This window comes from Chrysemys picta, chromosome 8, assembly GCF_011386835.1.
Source record: "Chrysemys picta bellii isolate R12L10 chromosome 8, ASM1138683v2, whole genome shotgun sequence".
In the NCBI taxonomy this organism is placed as follows: domain Eukaryota; kingdom Metazoa; phylum Chordata; order Testudines; family Emydidae; genus Chrysemys; species Chrysemys picta.
In genome coordinates, this window is record NC_088798.1 from 11,238,490 (window position 1) to 11,262,661 (window position 24,172).

Below are 24,172 nucleotides of genomic sequence, written 5' to 3' on the forward strand. Positions count from 1 at the left end.
GGGTATAGAGAGGGAGAGGTGGGACACAGCCCCTCCCCCCCAACAGAGGGAGCAAGGAGAGGCAGCACAGCCAGCTGAGCCAGAAGGGAAGAGGTGGGGCCAGAGTCTCTCCGCTTCTGGCCACGCTGCTCTCCCCCCAGCCTCCGAAGCAGCTGCAGCTCCGGGGCTGGCAGGCTGCAGCCGTGCCGCTCGGCCCCGACCCCCAGAGCAGGCTGTGGCCACGCCGCCCGGCCTGCCAGAGCACGCTGCAGATGTGCCGCCCGGCCCAGCCCGCTGGAACATGCTGCGGCCACTCTGCCCAGCCTGCCGGAGCATCTCCAGCCAGGCCAGAGACATCCTCCCCAGAGAAGGTGGGAAGGGATGGGATGGGGAGAGTGTGGGGGTTATATCTAGATGAGGTGATCTATCCCCTGGAAGACCTCAGCATACCACCAGGGTTACACATACCCCTGATTAAGAACCACTGACCTAAACCAGTGTTTCTCAATGACCTATCTGTGGACTGGCGCCAGTCCCTGAGATCTCTCTGATACAGTTTAGGAAGGCAGCAAGCTGTTCCCTGGTATCAAAAAGGTTGAGAAACACCGACCTAGTCTATATTAAAAACAAAACTGAGGGGAGGTGCAGAAAATTACAAATGTTAATACTGAGGTACAGAGTGGTTAAAGTGATTTGCCTAAAATTGCATAGCAAGTTGGGGGGGGGGGGAGGGGCGGGAGGAGGAGGAAGAGAAGCCAAGTCTTCTGAATCCTAGTCCCATGCTGAATCCAGTAGACCCAAAATGCCCTCTGGGCTTTCTTTAAGGGCTTCAATAAGTCCTTTTCCCTCCCCACCTCCCATAATGCAGTTGCTGACTGTCTTCTGCTTATCTGTCCTTTCTTACAAGTAGGCAAGTTATTGAAATTTCAAAATATCCTACCTAGGCAGAGTGCTGTCCACCTGAGCTGTTAAGAGATATTCTCTTTTTCTCAAAGTCCATTATATTTTTGCAGGAATACTGTAGTTTATAAAGGAAATGGATAATTCACCTTAAACTTGCCAGTTGCTTAATTTACAACTATTTTTTTATTTTTAGTTCCCAGACAGGACAAATCCAATAGATAAACATATGGAAGTGATGATAAACAAATATGGCTTGTCTGCAGCTCCAGGAGCACCACAGTTGTTTGGAAATGCTGGAAAAGAACATATGGAAAAATATGGTACTGTTCAAACTTGTGAGGAAAAATCCTATTGCAGAATAAAGTATTAAATGAAAAGTGAAAAATTTATTTGGGAACTTAGTTATAAACCGTTATTTCATTACTTCCTTTTCACCAGGTACAGTAACTTGCCATACCCAACATCCACAATTAATAGTGTTGGGAAATGGGACTCTTGATCAAGGGATATTTTTAGAAAAGTAGATTCATGAGGCAGAGTTAAGCTTGTGGTGTATACTCTATGCTGTACAGTAGTTGTGGTAGTAGTAAGGTTTGTGCCTGTATAGGGTATGTACTCTAAGGAGGCTTAATTTTTAATTTATTTGCTTTTGTGGTTTTGCACTTGGTATGGATGTGTTTAGCAACATTAACAGTTTTATGACTACTTTTGTGTATTAGTCATATCTCAATTTACATTCTCAGAGTACCACCGTTTCAATTCCTTCAGCTCTCACCAACCAAAGGAATAGCAGTGCCGTAATGGCTTCTAAAACTTAGTCTTTGATTTGGCAGCACATATTTCTGCCAGACGAACTATTGGACATCTCGTATTTAAAATTTATTTCAGATGATTTATGGAAATAATTTAGAAGACAAATGTTTCAGTGTAATTAAATTGCTGTGAAGTGGACAAATAGTAATATATGAACATATCTCTGTTCAAATTTGGCTAAAATTGATAGCTGTTAGCCTCTTTTGTATTTTCTGTGTGTCTGATAATGACAATACAGTGCATTAGATATCTAAGTTGGACATTTTATCAGCTGGAATTCAGCCAGTTTTAAATAATCTCTCATCTAGTAATTGAAACATTTACTGATCCAAACCCAGCTGTATTGCAAAGAATCCTTAATATAATGGATCTGTTATAACAGAGATTTTAGAGCGAGTGCCATAAGAATTTGAACTGAATACAGCATCCCTATCACTTGTGAATAAGTCTGTGAGAAAATATTACAGCCTCTCAGTATAACTTGACTTTTTTCTTTCAGGGACAAAACAAGAACACTTTGCAAAAATTGCCTGGAAGAATCATAGCCATTCAACTAACAACCCGTGAGTGCAATATTGTACTTTGGTAATGAAAATATAGCAAGAAAACCAAATTTGAAAGAAATCATGTATTGCACAACAGTAAAACTCAAAAAAGTATAAAATAGACAAGACACTTTCCATTATATACAATGAGAACAATACTCCAATATAAATTCTCTATTCATTGCCTTACGCTTTGTAAAATTACAGTATGAAAGCAGCTATGATTAATATGTCGTCTTCCTGAGATTATGCTAAAATAAGATGTGTGTTTTTCCTAGGTTTTCCCAGTTCCAAAAGAAGTACAGTTTAGATGAAGTGTTGCAGTCTCGCAAAATTTATGATTTTTTGACTCTTTTACAGTGCTGGTAAGAACAGGACTTTGATACTGTGTAGAAATAAATGCTGAAGCACTTTATATTAAAAAAATATTTTAATTTGCCACTGGATTATAAGCTGTAGACTTTTTTCAAATGCTGTACCATCTATCTTCAGAGTATTAGATGCATTTTATAAATTAAAATTTAAATCAAAGTTCAGCCCATTTTGCTCTAACTTTAACTAGATAATTCTTATACTATAACTCACTAGACAAAAGTGTACCTCATTTTCCTGTTTTCATATATTTCTCAGGCCCTGCATATCAGTGCATTTCTGCTGCTGTTTAACAAGGTTTTTTCCTCACTGCTGCCTTTCCTGTCCACCAATGAAAGAAATTTTCCAAAGTCAGCACCATTTCCAATAGAAATTTGAGCAATATCCTCTTTTAATTGAAGAAATCCGTTTCAATAAAAGATTTTGCTAGAAGAGTTCAGCCAACTTTTTGATGGAAAGGTCAAGGTGATGTCAGCAAACCACTTTGGAATAGTTTATGGATCTAATTTGGTTACATATCAATGACTACTGCCACGAATAGCACTCTTTTTCTGGAAAACCATTGTTAATTGTGTGCAATGAGTAAATCATTCTTTTATGTTCAATTAGCCCAACATCTGATGGAGCTGCAGCTGTGGTTTTAGCTAATGAAGAGTTTGTGAGAAAACATGGATTGGAGTCAAAAGCAGTGGAAATTGTGGCCCAAGAGATGGTCACTGATCTTTCAAGTACATTTGAGGAGAATAGTTGTATTAAGGCGGTAGGTTTAAAATTTTTCTTTTCCTCTGCTCCCCAGTTCTTATGCACATTGATCCTAATACTACTACAGATGTTTCCATGATAAAAATATCCAGATAGCACATGCATTGTACTTCAGTATATAGTTTATTTTTACTTCATAGTGTACACTTCAAAAAAAATCTTCTAGGATAAAAGATGCATCCGTGGAGTAATGCTAAGAAAACAATTTTTATATGTGTATATGTACGTATATAGGTATTAAATGTAGGATTGTAAAAAGTTTAGTGTTACGCTGCACTTTTCAAATTGTTTAGAACATCAAATTAAGGAGAGAACCTAAAAATTGTGAGACAGATGCAGCAATCATTGAATAATCTGTTTGTGACTTGAACCCATGTATCTAGTTTTCCTTCTCTTCTACAGAAGGGTTATGAATCTGAAAACCACATAATGTGTGGTGGTTATGTCATTCATAGGTATAATTGCTAGTTTGATTAAGTTAAACTTAAACCCAGAGGTAGGCCTAAACTGCAAAGTTTGGATGCAGAGCCAAGTTTTCTCAAAAGTTAGGGGTTATTTGCATCTATAGTTCTTGTATGAGTCAGTCTATTGTAATTAAGGACCAAATTCTGTCCTTTGTTGCATAGGTTAATGGAGCTGTGACAGTTTTCACCATCTGGGAATCTACCACATAATATTCAACCTCACTGATGTCAGTGGGGTTGCACAGGGGTAATTGAGGGCCAAATTTGGCCCAGTAGGTGCAAATCAAATTAATGCATTCCAGAAAGTCTGATTTTAAAAAATATTGAATATTAGCATTAAAGTCAAAGATGGCTGGCAGCAGAAGTACAGATTACTAGCTAAATAGAGATTTGAGGCTAAACTTTCAACTGACATAAGCATTTGCAATTCTTCTGACATCTATGGAATTGCGCCCAATTATACCAGCAGCATATCTAGCCCTTAATGACTAAATAATTTTGGCTGAGTATATTTTTACATGTCGGGAGAAGGAGTGGAGGAAGAGGAGGAGCCATCACTTAGAATGTTCCTACAATAAAGTTTAGAATCTCAGATTTCTTGCTGCAAAATTATGCCACATAATGGAAATCTAAGACTGCAGTACGCGGCACATTAATATTAGAATAGATTACCGTCACTTATAGGCCAGCTCACTTATAGCACATGTTCTGGTCACAACTAGCCGATGAGCATAGTCTAAAGTCTTGAACTGTGTGACTCACAATTTGTTTTTGTAGGTTGGCTATGATATGAGTAAAGAAGCTGCGAAAAGATGTTTTTCCAAAGCAGGTCTGAAACCTACAGATGTGGATGTGATTGAACTCCACGATTGTTTCTCATCTAATGAGCTCATTACTTATGAAGCTTTAGGACTTTGTCTGGAAGGTAATAACATTAATGAAGAATTTTAGTTTATTAAAATGGACAACATTAAACATGTCTTGTAACTTTGGTGTTTGTAACAAATGTTATTACTGCTTCATTGCATGAATCTGTCCTGTATGGTAAGAGCATTATTCTGTAACTTCATAAGGGTGAAGAAAAGCAAAATATTAATAAGTCATAAATAAACATATTGTAAAAACTGTAATTGGACAAATGACTCCATGTGGTAGTCTAAATGAATATCAAAAGGCAAATTAATGCATCACAGATATATGGTGCAAAAAATCATGTGGTTAGCAAGTTGCGGGGGGGAGAGTTCTCTTAAAAGGAAGTGTGTGTGTGTGTGCGGGGGGGAGTTGACTCACTTTCCTCCCTCTTATTTGTGTCTCAGCTTCAGGTCCCCCTTTTTTCAGCTGCTCAAGCTCTTGTTCCCTGTTCCTAGACTTGTATTCATTTATCCTAGATTTTGCTTTGCTTCCTTCCAGCTACTGCTGTGGCCAGTTGATCTTGCTACTTCTCAACCTTCTTAACACCATTTGTGCTTCCCTGCTGCTTCCAGTGGCAGTTAGGTTGCTATGACCTAATTTTCTGGCTAGTGTGAGTAAACACAGGTTTTTTTTTTTTCAAATTTCCTTTCACACTTAATTCCCAGATGCACTTAGTCAACATTTATAGTTTTAAAAAATCCACCAACACTTAGAAAGGTATATTGAATTGGAAAACTTAGGGGCTAAAAAAATTAGAAATCTCCTAAAAGGTGTCTCCTGTTCTAATATCTTAGTTTTCCATAAGTTTGCCGACTATGCATTAACATTTTGTATTTAAGGTAAGACCTTTAAGGTAAGACCTTAAATTTTAATGTTGTAGTGTTTTTTTTACTTAAGGGGTTTGAACAAGAAGCATCAAATATAGATTTAAACCAATCATACAGCAAAGTTATGTGGCTTTATTTGAAATTTAAAGATAGTTTTGCTGATCAATTGTTTCAGAAGTATTCACCGAGAATAAAGGAGGGGCTCAGTCTCCGATCTGATTTTTTTTTTCTTGATTCCAAATACAATACATCCAGAAGCCTTTGAATAGGTCCCACACAAAGGCTCTTAAGCAGAGTAAGCAATCACAGCAGAAACGGGGGAAGGTCCTCTCATTGGGTCAATAACTGGTTAAAAGACAGGAAACAAAGGGTAGGAATAAATGGTCAGTTTTCACCGTGGAGAGAGGTAAATAGCAGAGTCTCCCTAAAGATCTATATTGTAACTAGTGCTGTACAACATATTCATAAGTGATCTGTAAAAAGGGGTAAACAGTGAGGTGACAAAGTTTGCAGATGATACAAAACGACTCAAGATAGTTAAGCCCAAAGCAGACTGCGAAGAGTTACAAAGGGATCTCACTAAACTGGGTGAATAGGCAACAAAATGGCAGATGAAATTCAGTGTTGATAAATGCAAAGTAATAAACATCAGAAAACATAATTCAAACTATACATACAAAATGTTGGGTTCTAAATTAGCTGTTTACACTCAAGAAAGAGATCTTGGAGTCCACAATGATAGTTCTCTGAAAACATCGGCTCAATGTGCAGCTGCAATCAAAAAAGCTAACAGGAAGAAAAATTAGGAAAAAATAGAAAATAAGACTGAAATTATCAAAATACCACTATCTATATCCGTGATACGCCCACACCTTGAATGATATGTGCAATTCTGGTCACCCCATCTCAAAAAAGATATATTAGAATTGGAAAATTTACAGAGAAGGGCAACAAAAATTATTAGGGGTATAGCACAGCTTTCATATGAGGAGAGATTAAAAAGACTGGGATTGCTCATTTTAGAAAAGAGACAACTAAGGGGGATATGATAGAGGTCTATACAATCATGAATCGTGTGGAGAAAGTGAATAGGGAAGTGATATTTACCCCTTTACATGACACAAGTGTGACGCTGGCAGACCAAGTGCCAGCTCATGCCAAGGCCCCTATTCCTCACTGAACACTTACAAATGCATAGCTTGAAACCAGTCTTGTTTACCTGTGTGTTAGCATTATCAAAATAGATATTAGATTTATAACAATGTGCTTAGTGTTTAGACTTTATGGAATGCTTATAGGATGCTGCATGTATATCACTATCCCATGTCATAAAGTGATGTTACAGCGCAAACATTTAAACTATAAAAATGTTTGACTGTAAATTCTCACAGTCACAGGAGAAGCATTGCCAAGTGTGAAATATTAGTTTACCCCAAAAAGTATCATCTCCTGCCCATCAGGAAGAACTAGTGCATTCAAATGAACCATTGTTGAACAAAGACTTTGTTGATTGCTCCCCGTAGTCACCTATATGCAGGAGTGCTCGTCCCATCAGCTTGGATTCTGGGGTGAGAGGGGATAAAAATCTCTTACAAGAAGAAACTGTCTCTTTATACTGTTTGAACTCTGAGGGGAAAAGATTCCTAGACATAAGCAAGAGATTCCCAAGCTTCTTGGCTTGGGTTGGCCCCAAAGGACATAAAAGGACATAAAAACTTGCTTATTATAGAAGCTTCTATTACCTTTTGAATTTAAGATTGTACCACATTTGTGTGTGTATGCTTACCTGCTTTAATCTTGTAAATAACTATAATTTCTTTTCTTAGTCAATAAATCTTTAGTTAGTTTATTATAGGATTGGCTACAGGTGTTGTCCTTGGTTTGAGATCTGAGTACAATTTACCTAGGGTAAGTGACTGGTCCTTTGGGACTGGGTGTAACTTGAATATTATTGTGATTTTTTGGTATGAAGTGACCATCTATCACATACTCCAGCTTGCCTGGGTGGCAAGATGAACTGGAATGCCCAAGGGGACTGCCAGTGATTCCATGGTAAGACTGTTAGAGTGCTTTAGGAGTTCACACTTATTACTGGGTTGGTGAAATCTAATTATAGAACCTACAACTAGTTTGGGGTTTCTGCTCTGCTTTTGACTCTGTTCTGAGTTTGGCACTCAGTCTTGAGCCACTCCAGACAGCATGACAACAACAATCAGGGGTCACCCAATGAAATTAATAGGCAACAGCTTTAAAACAAGTGTAAGGAAGTACTTCTTCATGCAACGCACAGTCAACCTGTGGAACTCATTGCCATAGGATGTTGTGAAGGCCAAAAATATAACTGTGTTTTAAAAAAAGAATAAGATAAGTTTACGGAGGATACGTCCATCACTGACTATTAGCTAAGATAGTCAGGGTCACAACTCCGTGCTCTGGATGTTCCTAAACCTCTGATTGCCAGAAGCTGTGACTGGACAATAGGGGATGGATCATTCGATGATTGCTCTGTTCTGTTCATTCTCTCTGAAGTAGCTGGCATTGGCCACTGTCGGAAGACAGGATACTGGGATTGATGGACTGTTGGTCTGCCCCAGTATAGCTTTTCTAGTGTTCTAATGTTCAAAATATATTGAAGTATTACATTTCAGATTTTAAAAAGTTCAGCTTTTAAACATATTGATTTTTTCAGAAATTGAATTAAAAAGTTGAGAACATCCTCTGTGAATCATTTTCTGAAAAATAGCATGATTTTACTTAAACACCACTAGGTGGTGTATAGTCTTATTTATGAACAGGCAAGCTGAGATTTGAGGATTCAACAGAAATGCCTGCAAGACTTTAGACTTAAGATTTTTAACTGAACAAAGCTTTAAAAAGATCTCTTCCTCTGTCCTTTTCTTCTTACTATCCCTTCCCTTTCTCTGACCTGTTCCTCTATACCACATTATTATTTGCTGGGTCTCTGTGGCACCAGGAGCAGCAAAAATGGTTGCAGTCATTTTCTATTTATTTAGATATGTACACTCATTAGTAAAAAGAAGCACCCACTCTTTGTTCTACATGTGTCATGGTGCACCTAGATAATGCAATACACTGCTCCTGTTACTCCCATTTGGTCAATTATTAATTTATAACTCAGTAGCATATTTTATATGGCATTTTTTCCTTGTGTTCTAATCAATTTCACTTTTCAGTCAATGTCATGAGAATATGTTTCTTTAACTTCTTACACCCTGAGAGCTCTTCAGTGGGAAAATTGCTCAATCCAAATGCACAAGATTATTTGTCCACCCCTATGAATCAAAATCTGGTACTTCATGTGGTTTGTGTTGTTTGAATACTGAAACTGTTAAGTAAGAATGTATGTATTTAAAAGTATTGAGTCTGCAGCATGCCAACAACTGCCATTAATATTACTGCTTTCAGAGTTGTAGCCATATTGGTCCCAGGATATGAGAGATACAGGGGAGGCGGTAGTATCTTTTATTGGATCAACTTCTATTGGTGACAGAGACAAGCTGTTGAGCTACGCAGACCTCTTCTTCAGGTCATGTACTTGAAAGCTTCTCTCTTCACTCTTGGGGGAATTTTGTGCCAAAAAATGAAAAATTCTGCTCACAGTATTCAAATTCTGCAAATTTTATTTGTCAAAATAACACTGTATAATCACACCAGTTTCAATTATTTTGGTAATTTATTTCAAAATATCTGTCAGCAAGTATGTCTGTAACAATACAGACACACACAAAAATTCCCCCAGGAGCAGAGATTTAAAGAAACCGCTATGACAACTCAGTTCCTGCTTCTCTGACCCCTCCCCCACAGAGCCCAGCCAGGGGGCCAGAGACTCACCTCCCCTTCCCCTCAGAGTCCAGCCATGGGCCCCCCAACCCAGACACTCACACCCCCTTTTTCCCAGAGCCCAGCTATGCCCCCTCCCCAGCTAGGGTTGCCAGTTTTGGTTGGACATATTCCTGGAGGTTTCATCATATGACATAATATTTAATTGAAGATTAATCTTTAATTTTTGGAGACTCCAGGACAATCCTGGAGGGTTGGTAACTGTACCCCCAGCCCATACACTCATACCTCCCTCCCCTCCAGAGCCCAGCCGTGGGGCCCTCCCTGGCCCAGACACTCATACCCCCTTTCCCCCAGAGCCCATCTGCGGGGCCCCCCCAGCCCAGACACACCCCCACACAGGCCAGCTGCGCCCCCGGCCCAGACACCCTCAGATCCTACCCTTCTAGAACCCAAGGATCCAGAAGCAGAAACAGCCTGATGTTGGGTCCCAGGCTTGCAGTTTCCTGCGTGCCACTACCTCTTTTCTTCCAGGCGTCCTGGGAACTGCAGCTGCTGGGAACCGTCCAGTTCCCTCCCCCTCTCTGTGGCCTTGTTTTCTATTTAGGAGCTGGACTCTGCTGGGTCCAGCAGCCCTAGTGGCGGCCAACATCTCTGCAGCCCATTTCTATGGAGGGGGGGGGGGGAAGGAAATTCTGCGTGCCCAATGTTAATTTCTGCAAAATTCTGCATTGCGCAGTGATGCAGAATTCCCCCAGGAGCATTTCTTTCACTAACAGAAATTGGTCCGATAAAAGATATTCCCTCACCCACCTTGTGTCTCATTAATATTACTGCAAGTTGTGATTTCCTGTGAAAAACATAACAGTATTTGCAATGACTAACTGCTCCTTTTCAGGTACATTTGCTCTTTTCATTATAATTTTACCAATTCTTAATCTAATTATTGTATAAACTGAAAAGCTTATATAGTGTACTAAAATATATATTTAGTGGGCAATGGAAGCAAATGACTCAAAACATATGCAATAATATCCAGAAGTAACAGGTTTAAAAATGTACCATAAGGTGACTTTTTTTTTTTACAGCTATTTTCCCCTTTTCAATTACTATTTTATAGGAAGAGCTGGGGAGCTGATTGATAGAGGAGACAATACTTATGGTGGAAAATGGGTGGTAAACCCCAGTGGTGGTTTGATTTCTAAAGGACACCCATTGGGTGCCACAGGTAAGGCAAATATAGAATTTGTATTTCTAATGATTTTGAGGTCTGCATGTGGAAACTGACAGTCTCTCCATCAGGTTCTGAAGGTATCCGTGATTATGAATGGTGAAATAATTGTGCAGAAGGAGTGCTGGGATCTGAGAATATAATGTGTCTGTCTAATGACTTCCAATATGTAAGAAGTTATCTTGCTATTGGTGGTTTTTTTCACTTACAAAGGTCAAAATACTCTCTTGACTTTATGCAGTTTACTCTTAATGTTTGCCACCTTTGAGCTATGAATATGAATTTTGTATTTGTCATATACATTTCATTAGTTAACTAAATGAATAGTTCAAATAATAGAGGGTGATATGTGACATAACTTTTGCTTAAATTAAAAGTGATTTTTTTTAAAAGGAGTGGGCTAGAATTTGTTTTTCTTAATTAAAATAAAATCCGTTTTCACTTGACTTCAGATGTCTAAGTAGCTATATGTACAGAGGTATTTTGCACAGACCTAATTAATCTGTCTGGAGAGAGCAAACATGTTCAAGAGAAAGTTCATATTGTTGACAAAGCATACGGAGTTAAGATATAATTTGTTTTCTTTCGAGACTTGAGTACTTACTACTTTTTCTTTAAGTTTCAATAGACTATACTAAGAATACATTTTTGTACTTTGCAGAGAGTACTTGAATATACAGTTTACACTGAGATATAAACATATATTTTTCTGTTTTAGAGACTACTCCAATCAAAATCAAGCTATTATTTTTTAAATGTTGTAGTTTTATTTTATATACAAAGTCTGTCTCCAGCTGCCTATTCAGAGAAAGGGATTCAAAGTAGTTGAGGTGAATATTATCTTCTGCATTATATAATGTGTCCGCTGAAGACTTTTATGTTTATGCAGTAATTTAAATCTCAACCTTCAACCAACTTTCTCATGTATTCCTTTGAAACTTCCAGTTTTGTACTTCAGCAGTCTTTCTCAGAAGCTAAATACCTGTGGTTTTAGAAGTGCCATTTTAGCAAGACATATCCCAACTTCTTTTTTCAATAATAATTTTAGTTTAAGACCATCTGTAATTTCTCTCTGGATTGCCACAGTTTAATGGGCTTCATTAGATGTTTTCCATATGTATATAGGAAAGTATACTGCATATAACATAATAAAATGTGATTATAGCGTACCCATGTGTTTACCATAATATACGTTTATTCATAAATGCTGCAACACTTCTTTGAAGAGCTATTCAGTTATAATCTAAATGTAAGATGCTTAAAATGTAAATCTTAAACCAGTTTCTGTGGTGTTATATGATGAAGGGTCAGGCTGGCATTGAAATTTGTACTTAGCTTTTTACTGATTGTGAACTTTGTAAACTTCATTTTTCTTTTGACCTGCATATATTTGGATCTATTTGGGACAATCCTTACCTTAAACACCAGCTAATACTTCATGGAGTACTTGAAGTATTGTTTCAATTCAATTGAAAAAGAATTATGATTTTTATAAGCAAGTCATCCACCACCACTGTTAAAAGTGTGGAGAACCCATCAGATTTTTGATAGAGCCTTGAAATCCTATATGGGTAATTTTGCTTCTCACTGAGCCAGTTGGTCATTTCTGGAAAAAACTCTAAAGGCTTTTTAGAAATTACGTGTGTATTCTCTGCTGATTTGCTATTTAATATAGTATGTTTTAACTTTCAGCAATATTGTTAACTGAGAACTTTTCTAATATTGATTTTGGATGTGCCAACTTAGATGATTAGGTGTTATGTTTTTCTTCGAGCGATGATCCCTATGTGGATTCCAAACATGGGTATGCATACGCCGGAGTCAGAACGGTTCATGGTAGTATCCGTTGACCTGCACGTGCGTCGTGCATTGACCGCATGGCATGTCTAAGGCTTTAAGAGGCTACGCGGGTTGGCGCTGCTCCAGTTTCTCGTTACCGCTGGATGGCCAGAGTCAGAACCCCTATTCCTCGGTGCTCTTAGCTTACCAAGAGAGATGTTCTTTGATCATTGTCTGTAGATAGTTTTTACTAGTTGTATATGGTTGTCCATTTGTTAGCTAGGTTTTCTTTGTTGGACTCCTCCCCAGCCCAGGGACTATGCCCTGGCAAGCCAGTTTTAAATACTGTGCTTCATGCCCATGGTCCTTCTCTGTGAGTGACGAGCACCAACATTGTCTGTATTCTTTGGGCGAAGCTCACGTTGCCGCCCGCTGCTTCATCTGCCACTCTTTCCCGGATTGGCCTCAAGAGGCCAGAGAACTTTGCCTTTGCAAGTTTTGTATGGAGGAGGTAATGTGACCATGTGCACAACCGGATCCAGGACCAACAGATCCATCAGAGTGGCGCTTCGTACAGGTGGTGAGCTCCTCCCTGGGCCTTTCCCAGCCGGCACCAGAGGCACTACCGCTACTGCCCAAGACCCACCATGCTCATAAGAGGCACAGCTATGGACATAAGGGCAGCTCCCCGACGGGGACTGTCTCTAAACACATCATTGCTTCCCTGAGCTGTGCCAGGTCAGGTGAGAAGTCACACATCAACTCGGATGCTCCAGTGACAAAAAATCCCACTCAGAGCATAAGTCCAAGCACCGCGCTCCATCGGGCCTGCCACTGGCCGCAGTGACTGGCCTGCTGCTGTCACCTCCGGCTCCGTCCACTCCACTGGGATGTCTGGACTTGCATGCCCAGTCTTACATACACCAGGGCGCTTGTCCCCTCTCATGCCAACGGCTGAACTGATGTTGCCATATGCCGGCTCCCGTCCACTCTCAGGCATATTGTTGCTCCCAGAATACCAGCTCCCACGGATGAGTCCCTTCTCCTTCAGCATCCTGCTCTGCTCTGCCTCTCTCTGCTGGGCCCTTCCACAGAGAAACCTCTTTTGCTCTTGGACCATCCAGCTTCATCTCATCCCACACTGATGGTTCCGACAACTCTGCCTCTACTGGACCTGTCTTTGGCCTCGGAGTGGTCCTCCAAGCTGGATTCTGCCTTCTTGCCTGCCCAGTCATATAGCCTGGACCCCTGGCGCCACCCATATCAACCAATGTACGCCCCACTGGTCAACCCATGGTTCCATTACTTGCAAGCACTGCTGATGCCAGGCAACCCCTATGCCTGGCCCTACTGAGCTGCTTGGGACCCCGACAGCAATCGTGGGGGACAACCATGCCTGCATCACCGGCTGTCCCCTATGCACACCGTCCCTCCCTCTGTCTATGAGAAGCCCCAGGACTTTCCGGCACCGACAGCACCACTGGACCCTCTGGTCCCTATTTGTGTCTCTTCCTCCCCGGACGATGCCCTTATTCTGCTCTCTCTCTCCCCATTGACCATCTGCAACACCAGGATCTGCTACGGCCCTCAACCTGCCTGTAAATGATGTACAGGACCCCCAGAACCATTTTCTGCACATATTGCAACCCTCCCGGGCCTTCCCCTACTGTTCTGCCTACTCACAAGGCCGTTTTACAACTGGCTCAAACGGTCTGGCACACCCCAGCTTCTTGTGCCCCTGCTTCGAAGCGGGTGGAGTGTCTCTACTTCGTGTCCTCCAAAGGCACAGACTTTCTATGTAGTCACCCGCCATGAAATTCTCTTGTAGTCCATGCAGCGACTGAGCGTGCCTGGCAACAGCACTTTAAATCTAACACCCCTTTTCCCCCTGTGCCAATCGCAGTGCCAAGAAGCTGGACTTGTTGGCTGCAAGATCAACTCCTCTGTGGGTCTACAATTCTGCATTGCCAGCTACCAGGCCATCCTGGCAAAGTACGACTTCCTCTCATGCTCTAAACTGAGGGACCTTCAAGCCTTCCTCCATCCAGAGAAGCAGCAGGACTTCAACACCTTCTGGACGAAGGCAAGTTGGTCCCAACGTTCCTCCAGGGAGCGGTTGATGCCGCTGATACAGCATCCCGCTCTCTGGCCTCAGGGGTTGTCCTCCGCTGTGATTGCTGGCTATAATCCAGCAGGTTTCTGAAGGAGGTCCAGACTACACTTGAGGACCTCCCCTTTGACAATAACAAAATGTTTAGCGACAAAACCAGTGAGTCCCTGCACTCCCTTAAGGACCTTCGTGCCACCCTCCGGTCGCTGGGCATATACACCCTGGCCCCAACATGCAGGCAACAAAGGTTGTCCTTCAGCAGGGCCGTCACTAGAGGGGTGCAGGGCCTGGGGTGGAAGTGACGAATCTGTCACTTCCAAGGGCTGACCTGTCACTTCCGGGACTGACTGCAGCGGGTAGGGGAGGCGGTACCTCACCAAACAGCCAGGCGTGGCCCCGCCCACAATACGCCTCTCCAGGGCCCCGCTCCGGCGGAGCCGCTGGGCTCCAGGGGGCTGGGGCCATGCTGCCCGCCTTCCCGGGGCTGGGTAGCCTGCGGTGGAGCTGTGCGCTCTCCCTCCTGGTGCTCCGGGGCTGGGGAGGCTGCCGCCGCCACGCTCTCCCTCCCGGCACGCTGTCCCTCAGGTGGAAGGGGCGGGGTTGGGGGTTAACCTCCCCCAGCCAGTGGTTCACACGCCATCCATGTGAGCCGGCCAATCGCACTGGCCCATGGGACCCGGAGCGGTCACCCCAATTCGTCGTACCCTGGGGATGGCTCTGTCCTTCAGACCCCGCCCTCATGCCACCTACCAGCCCTATCCTCAGTGTCCACTGGAAGTGTTTTAGCATCATCTGCTCACTACAGCCCCACTATTTCACTGCTCCTGCCACTTCTGCCTTCCTGCAATGTTCCTCCAAGCAACCCTTCCTGGAGACCCGCGAACCTCCCTCCACCCCTGCAGTCACCCCCCCCCCAATTGTTTTTGGGGGTCATCTTGCCCTTTTTGGTCACAACTGGGCGCGATTACCACTGATGGCTGAGTGGTGGACACTGGTCACCGGGGTACCTCATAGAATTCTCCTTCCTGCCCCGTCACTCACTTCGGGGGCCTCTCGGGGATCCTTCCTAATACCATCTTCTCTGAGAGGAAGCAGATGCCCTCTTTTGGAAGAGCACCATAGAATCTGTTCAACAGCACTACCATAGCCGTGGTTTCTACTCCCCTTACTGCCTCGTACTGAAGAAGGGGGCCTCCAGCCCATTTTGGATCTCCGGTTGTTGAACAAATTTATCCGCAGATTCCGTTTCTGGATAGTCACGCTCCCCCTCATCATCCCGTCCCTTCTCCCAGTGGCTTGTTTCACGGCTCTTGATACGAAGGACGCATATTTCCATATAGACATCCCCCCGCTCATCGCAAAGTCTTCCACTTCACGGTGGGGCGTTCACACTACCAATTCCAGGTCCTTCTCTTTGGGATTGCACTGCCCCACTCGTCTTTACGAAGGTTTTCGCCATCGTGGCGGCCTACATGTGTCACCTAGGTGACTCCACGTTTTCCTACCAGGACAATTGGCTCCTGGTGGCTCCATCGCAGGCCTGCCTCCTTATCACTGTCAGGACCCTTCATATCCTCCTAGACACCTTGGGGATTTGCATCAATGAGGAGAAATCGGTCCTTACCCCTACCTGCATGTTCATTTTCATAGGGGCTCGTCTGTACTCTATCGCGGCCCATATCTTTTTTCCCCTTGGACTGCTTCACCGCCCTCACTGCTCTCATCACGCAGCTCCACCGTCGTCCATGCACACGAGTCCATCAGTGCCCCCTCTCTCTTGGACCAAATGGCTGCTTGCATCTCTGTCACACTGCATGCCTGCCTCCATATGCGTTGCCTCCAGCTGTGGCTCCACTGCATCTATGATCCTCAGTCAGACAGCCTAGGCAAACTGGTCTTGCTTCCTCCCTCTGTCCTCACCTCGCTCATGTGGTGGTGCAACCTGTCCACAGTCTTAGCCAGCATCCCTTTCATGCCCCCACAGCCCATACCACTCTCACCACGGATGCCTTGCTCGTTGGCCTGGGTGCTCATCTGGATGGCCACGTGGCTCAGGGCCTCTGGTCCCCCAGGGAGGCGCAGATGCACATCAACATCCTGGAGCTCTATGCCATCTGCCTCACCTGCTGAGTTTTCCTGCCCTTCCTCTGCTCAAGGCATGTTCAGCTGTTAAGAACAGCCATACTGGGTCAGACCAAAGATCCATCTAGCCCAGTATCCTGTCTTCCGACAGTGCCATGTGTCCCAGAGGGAATGAACAGAACAGGTAATCATCAAGTGGTCCATCCCCTGTCACCCATTTCCAGCTCTTGGCAAACAGAGAATAGGGACACTATCCCTGCCCATCCTGGTTAATAGCCATTGATGGACCCTATCCTCCATGAATTTATCTAGTTCTTTTTTGAACCCTGTTATAGTCTTGGCCTTCACAACATCCTCTGGCAAGGAGTTCCACAGGTTGACTGTGCATTGTGTGAAAAAATACTTTCTTTTCTTTGTTTTAAACCTACTGCCTATTATCCAGATCCAAATACATCATGGTCCTGTATGCCAGCATACTTTCCTGTATAACGTAAAAACAAAGCACTACTTGAGCAGTATGCTTTTTTTTTTTTAACTTTAAAAAAATACAACCCCTAACTTGTTCAGGAGTCTTTGTGATCAGTTTTTTATTTCCGTAAGGAATACTTAACAAATAGTTTTGAATTCAGCTTGTTACTGCCAGCCTTTGAAGTATTTCATTATTACTATTATTTATTTATTTATTCCTACAGCAGAATTGAAAGAAGTACTTCTTTCCTCTAATTCCGAAAAGCGTCAAGAATGCTCTGCTAATGCAGTCTTTTGACAGACTTTTAGCAGAAGGATTTATAGTACTGCCATCAAGGTGTGAAAAATAGAACTACTTAAAAATTCTTTATATGGTTTTCAGAACTTAGTCTCTTTTAAAAGACTAAACACTGTCACGCAGCTGTTTTTTGTAATAAAGCCTTCATTAAAGAATTGGAATTTTCTTGAAGGGACCCTCACGTTGGTAGGCCAGAATTTGACATTCTGAGTAATGACTTCATCTGGAAGGTATTACCATAAAATGGTTAAAGAATAAGGAAACTAATCTTCCATACAGTGGACATTTGAAGGGGATGAAAGTGAAAAATACATCACTTTGAGTCACAAACTCGTATGTTTATAGACTATGCGTGCACAGATGTATATGCTATATATTTTTCTTTTTCCTAAAACTGTGAAAATATTAGTTTTCTAAAACGAAAGATTACTTAAGAGAGACAGCCTGAAGCCCAAAGTCGGGTATAAGAGTACTAAAATATGCCACTATTGCAGCTCCAAAGTCAGGATAAAGCTAACTCTGCGGGGTTTATTTCACTGGAGAAGTTGCACAATTTCTGTCCTGTCTTTCAAGGGAGATGAAAGTACAGACAAATACAGTGATTGTGGGCTTTTTAAAATAAACTTAGGCAAATTAGTCAAAAAATTTAGGTACCCCAACGTATCAACAAATAGGGCTCAATCCAAGGCCCATTGAAATCAATGGAAGAATTCCCATTGATTTTAATGAACCTTCGATCCAAGGCCATATTCTGCTTCACTGTTTTACTTATATAGTTAGTTTTTTAATTGCTGAAAAGATCTTTACAAATTTCAATAGGGAGGCAAAAATTATTAAATATTTTTAAAGGAATTAAAAAAAGAAAGTTCATGCCTATAGAACAATTGAAAGGGTGCTTTATCAAAAAAAATTAAAGTTGACAGTGTTCTTTAAGCTAAAGCTTTCCAGAAGCACCACTCTCTGAGTATTGGTCAATTTTTAGTCTTGCCCAGGTTCATAGTGTCCTTGTTTGCTTGTTCTTTTTAAAACTACAGTCAGAATTATCAAATGGTAAGTTTTGTATTGTGCAGAAATAATTCTCTATTAAGTGTTATATCAGTGATGATAAATGTTTGTCTAAGCAATCTTATTACAGTATTACATTTTGACGTGTACTAAAACTTCATGAAACAAATATTTTCAAAATAGATTGAAACACTTTGTCATATTATCCCATATTTTAGCTATATAAGAGCTAAATAATATTATTACCTAAGTCATGGTCAGTATTGGATTTGACATAAAAGAAAACAGCATTTTTAAGATTGTTCATTTTAAAATCAGTATAACTTGCTAGCCCTAAGCACTCCTAGTTTTTGTATTCCTTTCAGTTGATGTATACGGTGTAGTTGTAGCTGTGTCGGTCCCAGGATATTAATAATATCTTTTATGGACCAGCTTCTGTTGGTGAGAGAGACAAGCTTTCGAGCCACACAGACCTGAAAAAGAGCTCTGTGTGGCTCGAAAACTTCTCTCCAACAGAAGTTGGTCCAATAAAAGATATTACCATTTAAGCTTCTGTTTAAAAAAAAAATAAAAATAAAAAAATAAAAGAAAAAGGCTTTTTTTCTTAGGATTTTGGCAACTGGAGTTCTTTAAATTTGAGTTTGCTGAAGAGGTAGCATGATATGAAACATTATTGTATTTGTTGCTTGCTTTTGCAATAGTTGGAATGTTTTAAGATCTGTCTTCTCTGTGTTTGATTTTTTAGGTCTGGCTCAGTGTGCTGAACTCTGCTGGCAGCTAAGAGGGGAAGCTGGGAAGAGACAAGTTCCTGGTGCAAAGGTTGCTCTGCAACATAACATAGGTCTTGGTGGTGCTGTAGTTGTAACATTATACAGAATGGGTTTTCCTGAAGCTGTACGGTGAGCCTTTATCTATTTGTATTTATATAAATGTCATCAGAGAAGAGGTAGCATTATTCTTTACTTTGGAAGACAGAGATTTTCTGTTTGAGTGCAGCATAAAGTAGGATGTAATGTTTAAATAGTGTGGTAGATCCAGTTTGGTAGTGCTGAAATGAAAATGTGCATATAATTGGCTTATTTTGCACATGCAATACAGTTTTCTCAGTACCCTACTAAATAGACTGCTTGGATTATGTGTGTTCCCTCACAGCAGGGAAAAATGCAGTTCCTGAATGCACAACTCTTTCTCAATGCTTATGTGCAGCAATTATTCCTGCAGTCTATTTCAACTTTTATAGTGGTTTTGGTGTTGGTCATGATGGCTTCTCCGCCCCCCCCCCCTTAATTGTGTTCTAATAAGTATCTGTCTCCATGTCCAAAATTCTAAATAAATTTAAGGAAAAGGGATATGAAAAACTAGCACTGATACTTTGATATGATTCTTGTAAAACTCCAGACGTTTTAAGACTGCAATTAAATTGCCAGAAAGCAGCATGAAAGCTACAACCTTCATACCTTTAGTACTTCAAAATGCTCCAGTTTGAATGCACAGGTCACTGACCGCTCCTAGATATTGTAGTCAATAGTCATAGATTCCTTTATTTGTTTAGATGTACAAATAATAGTTATTTAGATAAGAAATACGAAATAAAACAGTAGCTTCATGCCTTTTCTGTTCAAGAGCAGTTATTTTTTGTAGTAGAAAAATCTTAGTTTCACAGAGAACATGTGAGTGGGATTTTGTTTTTTAAACTATCAAGCGCCTGATATTTTTCTTTGGGGTTCTTATTTAATGGAGTTTTGCCATTGTCTTCAGTGGGGCCAGGATTTCCAATCCTACTAGCAACAGAGATGCCTGTTTCAAAATCTGTGCAGTGTAAGGTTTGTTACTACTTATTGGAAGTTTGTTTACTATTGGGAAGGGTTTAATAATCCCTATCACAGATTTTGATAGTGATATGAATATTTGATGGCTTTGGTGATGACAACAGATGTGGAATATTTGCATAGGAATTGGGATTGGTGTTTTTGCTTGTACAAATATTTTTGCAATAATATTTATTTAAAAAGAGTAATGTAGGCATAACCCCCCCCCCCCCCCAGTTTAGGAACACGTGTATGTATACGTGTTCTTACAGCAGAATGATAATTGGGATTATAGGCATATGAGGGAGTTTCCATACAAAGAGAGATTACAGGATATAGAATTTCATAATTCAGACAGGCAAAAGTAAGAGAAGATACGCTACAGATATATAAATGAATGAAAGGTATACGGAAGTCCATTTGAGTTTTCATATTTTTCTGGTCCCATAGTAAAAGGATAAGGGGGGGTGGTAAACATTAAACAGGTATATTAATCTGAGGAACTCTGTCATGGGATTATCTAGGCCAAGAATTTGGTAAGATTAAAAATGGTAAATCTATATGAATAAAAATATCTTCTATAGCAGCTGTAAGGGTCATCAGGTTTTCATTGGTGAACTATCAGGCGTGGTCATAGAGCAATTCCTTTGTTGTATAATACGCATATTTAAGTGGCACTGTAGAAGTTTTATACCTTCCTGTGGCTCATCCAGTTTTGGTCAGGGTTGTAGAATGCCATACCATTGTAAATGCATAATTGGTCCATTCCTGTAAAGCAATTCCAAACTGTTTTTATTTTCAAAACTTTATATATGTTGTAGTTTTAAATTATTAATGTGAACAGGGGTTGTACCAAAATATGCCAGTCCATAAAAATAAAAGGATTTGGGAACCATCGTGAATAGTTCAGTCTTTCCTTTATATAGCTTGTACCTTTAATTTTGAGACTCTGGGAATAGGTAATCAGCAGACAATGGTCTTCTGCTCAGGGTGTAGCTTCAAAAGACTGGATTTTTGCATAATCAGAGATGGGGAATTTGCGTTCAGGTTCCTATAGAGATTTCCCAGGCAAACTGCTTGACTGTTTGTCCCAAAGGTCCATTTTTGTCTGGCCCACTTTCAGTATAGCCCTTTGAAGTTCATAACCCTTTCCAGGTTTCACATCACCTCTACCCCCTAAAGAGGTTACATACAATCCGGGCCCACAATAATACTTAACCTTTGCATTTAATATAATGGACTCCAAAGATACTTAAACTTAATTCAGTTAGTTTTTTTCACCTATATTGCAGGAAATGGCCCTATCTGCCACAATTATTTACTTTCTTGCGCCCCCCCCCCCTTTTTTTGTCTTTCTAAATTGTAAGCTCTTTGGAGCAAGGACAGTCTTTGCATTGTCTCTACATTGCTAGCATATCCTGAGTTACTGACAATAGTGCTCTCCTTTGTGTGGGAGGAAAGGTTTTGCAAACTCAGTTGATTGTGTTCCTCCTAAATAACTGCAATTAGAAATTATTACTACAACCCATTTATTTGACTTTTCTTTGACATAATTATCATCCTACAAAAATTTGGTTGGGGGAACTGCTCGTGAGATTTTTTTTCTATTTTCCTGAAGATAACTTTCAAAGTATAGAAATTAAAATCTAGACAGCTATCAATTGCTGCCTTCTTATTAATGTTGTTTTTCCAAAAGGCTTTGCCTGTAAAAGACGTCTAATAGAAGAATTGCACTAAACATATGTCAGATGTTGGCATTAAAAAAGTTAGGCTCCTCTGTTCACATCATTTAGCTATGCAATTGTAGTGTGATATGTTAACATTTGGTAACAAAGGGAAAGCTATTGCATTTCATGGTCATAAAGATCTTAATATATTTTATTTCATACTGGTGCAATCTTGGTTTAAGTCATCAGAGCTAGATGTACTGTATTCAGTGGCTCCAATAATTAAAAGTTACTCTGGGTATACATCCAGGTAAATGAGAGCAGAACTTGGTGCCTTTATATGTAGCTCTAAATTAGATGGATTTGTACATAATAGAGGGTTATTTGTTAGGTTCTTCACATGATTCTAAGGTCTTGTGTTTACTGCAGAGTTAACTTGCATTATAGCTTGAATCCCATCCCCCCCGCTCCCCTCTCCTCCCCCCCCCCACCATTAACTTGAGTGTGATGGTGCTTTTAACTCTTGCTGGCTGGCCTGTCGGGGTATAGGCTACAGCTTGAGTTTGCATAACTCATCAGCTGCTAACATAATCACTCTGTGCAGTTTGAGCGTTACTTTATAGTGTGGCTGCTCTCATTTGAGCCAGGCTAACTTGAATGTAGATAACTTGAGTTTACGTTGCAGTGACAGACAGCCTAAGTGATTTAAATGAGTGGTTTCCTTTCATTTCAGCAGCCAGCGCATCCAGGCTATTCCCACCAGAGCAACTGTTGATGGATTTAAGGCCCATCTTGTCTTCAAAGAGATTGAAAAGAAACTTGAAGAGGTAAATCCCTTTATTTCTTTTTTTTAAAGTCTTTATAATGGGAGACTTAACTTTTTATTTGTTATGCTTTGGCTTCAGAGATAAGGTTCATCATCTAGCTTTAATTCACACCTCAAGTGCCTCACTGCATGCAAAGACTTGAAAAATGTATTTGTCCAGAGCGAGATCTGTTCAGTGTAAGGTGCATCAACGTTTGCAGAATCCAGGCATGTTGTTAAAATGAAAGATGTGACCCCTTCTTAAGTCTACTAAGAGGATCACTATGTGTGTTGAGGGAGAAAATTGGTTGTTGCTGTTGACAGTTGGGTGTCTGTGTGTGAATGATTTGCCACTCCACACTTTGGAGCGGGAAGCCTTGTGTAGGTGGTAACTGTGACAGATATTGCAATCCTATGCAGTGTTTTTGGGGACCATTGTACTAAATTTATGGATGAATTATGTATGATTGTGTTCTGCTCTCTGGGGGTGGGTTATCACAGTTCTTCCTGGAACTAAAAACTGTGGGAGGTAATAACCTGGGATATGTAAACAACTCCAAAGCACCACCTTCTGGGGTGTTTGCATATACTCGTTCAAACTGGGTTTTCCAGAGACTCTTTGGGTATAAAAAGCTGAACTGATACAGGTCCTTCTTACTGATCCAGCAAATGGACAGGACCTTCTCTCCAAGGGGGCACCAACCCTTGTGGAAAGGTTGGAAAGACTGTCTTATTAGGGCCCCATCAGACTGATGGGTGACTTCTGGTAAGGTTTTAGCATTTGTGTAGGAACTCTTATTGTTTTTTACATGTTTTTTTTTAATGCTTTTTTGGTCCTATTGTTTGCTGAGAAAGATCTGTGTGGTCACTGGTAAAAACCCTGTCATTGTTTTCAGAGAGAAAGCACAGCCCAGGTGCTAGCCTTTAGACAGATGGCTTTTTGGGGATATTACAGTGTGACACGGGGCCGGGCAGCCTTAAACCCCCATGTGTAAGAGAGTGGGACAAGAGTTCCTGCCCAGAGATAGGTGATGGCTAGAGATCTGAGACCTCACTGGGCAGTATTCCTGGAGTGGACCACAGAGAGGGAATGCAGATGCCCTTATCCCAAACTGACAATAACCACATGGATTAAGGGGTCTGTGTGCTGGGTGGGAAGCTCACCAATACTAATTTGGGTGGAGTGAGTGTGGGGAGCTTCTGCCAACTCTATGGAGGATTTTGGGACTGAGAGAGGCTGCTGTTACTATGCCTGCAAAATTTCAACCCATCCTCCCTCCACCTCTGACAGGTTGCTGGGAGAGGAGCTACTCATTATAGGCTCGATCCTGCAAGGTGATGAGCACATTGGCCCAGTCTATCAAAGCACTTGAGCATGTGCTTAATTTTAAGCATATAAGAGTCCAGTTCTCTTCATTAGTAATATAAAGTTTGAAACTGATGTGATTTGTTGTGAATTTGCTAGGCTATGCTTCTGGTACACAGAAGGTGAAGTGAGTTACAAAAACACTTTGGTTACTCTAGAATATCAAATTGTTCTT

General features: G+C 41.1%; 1 protein-coding gene across 2 annotated transcripts in view; it reads left to right on the forward strand.

Annotated features, from left to right (window-relative positions):
* The window catches only part of SCP2 (sterol carrier protein 2), a 45,267-nt gene that overhangs the window by 10,967 nt on the left and 10,128 nt on the right, over positions 1–24,172 (forward strand). The window contains exons 6-13 of one of the 2 annotated variants that reach the window (XM_042851432.2): positions 1,076–1,202; positions 2,195–2,258; positions 2,519–2,605; positions 3,222–3,372; positions 4,616–4,763; positions 10,499–10,606; positions 19,097–19,250; positions 22,560–22,653. In XM_042851432.2, the coding sequence (XP_042707366.2) occupies positions 1,076–1,202; positions 2,195–2,258; positions 2,519–2,605; positions 3,222–3,372; positions 4,616–4,763; positions 10,499–10,606; positions 19,097–19,250; positions 22,560–22,653 (933 nt within the window). The remainder of the gene's footprint in view (positions 1–1,075; positions 1,203–2,194; positions 2,259–2,518; positions 2,606–3,221; positions 3,373–4,615; positions 4,764–10,498; positions 10,607–19,096; positions 19,251–22,559; positions 22,654–24,172) is intronic. The other variant, XM_008167914.4, reaches the window with a different exon arrangement.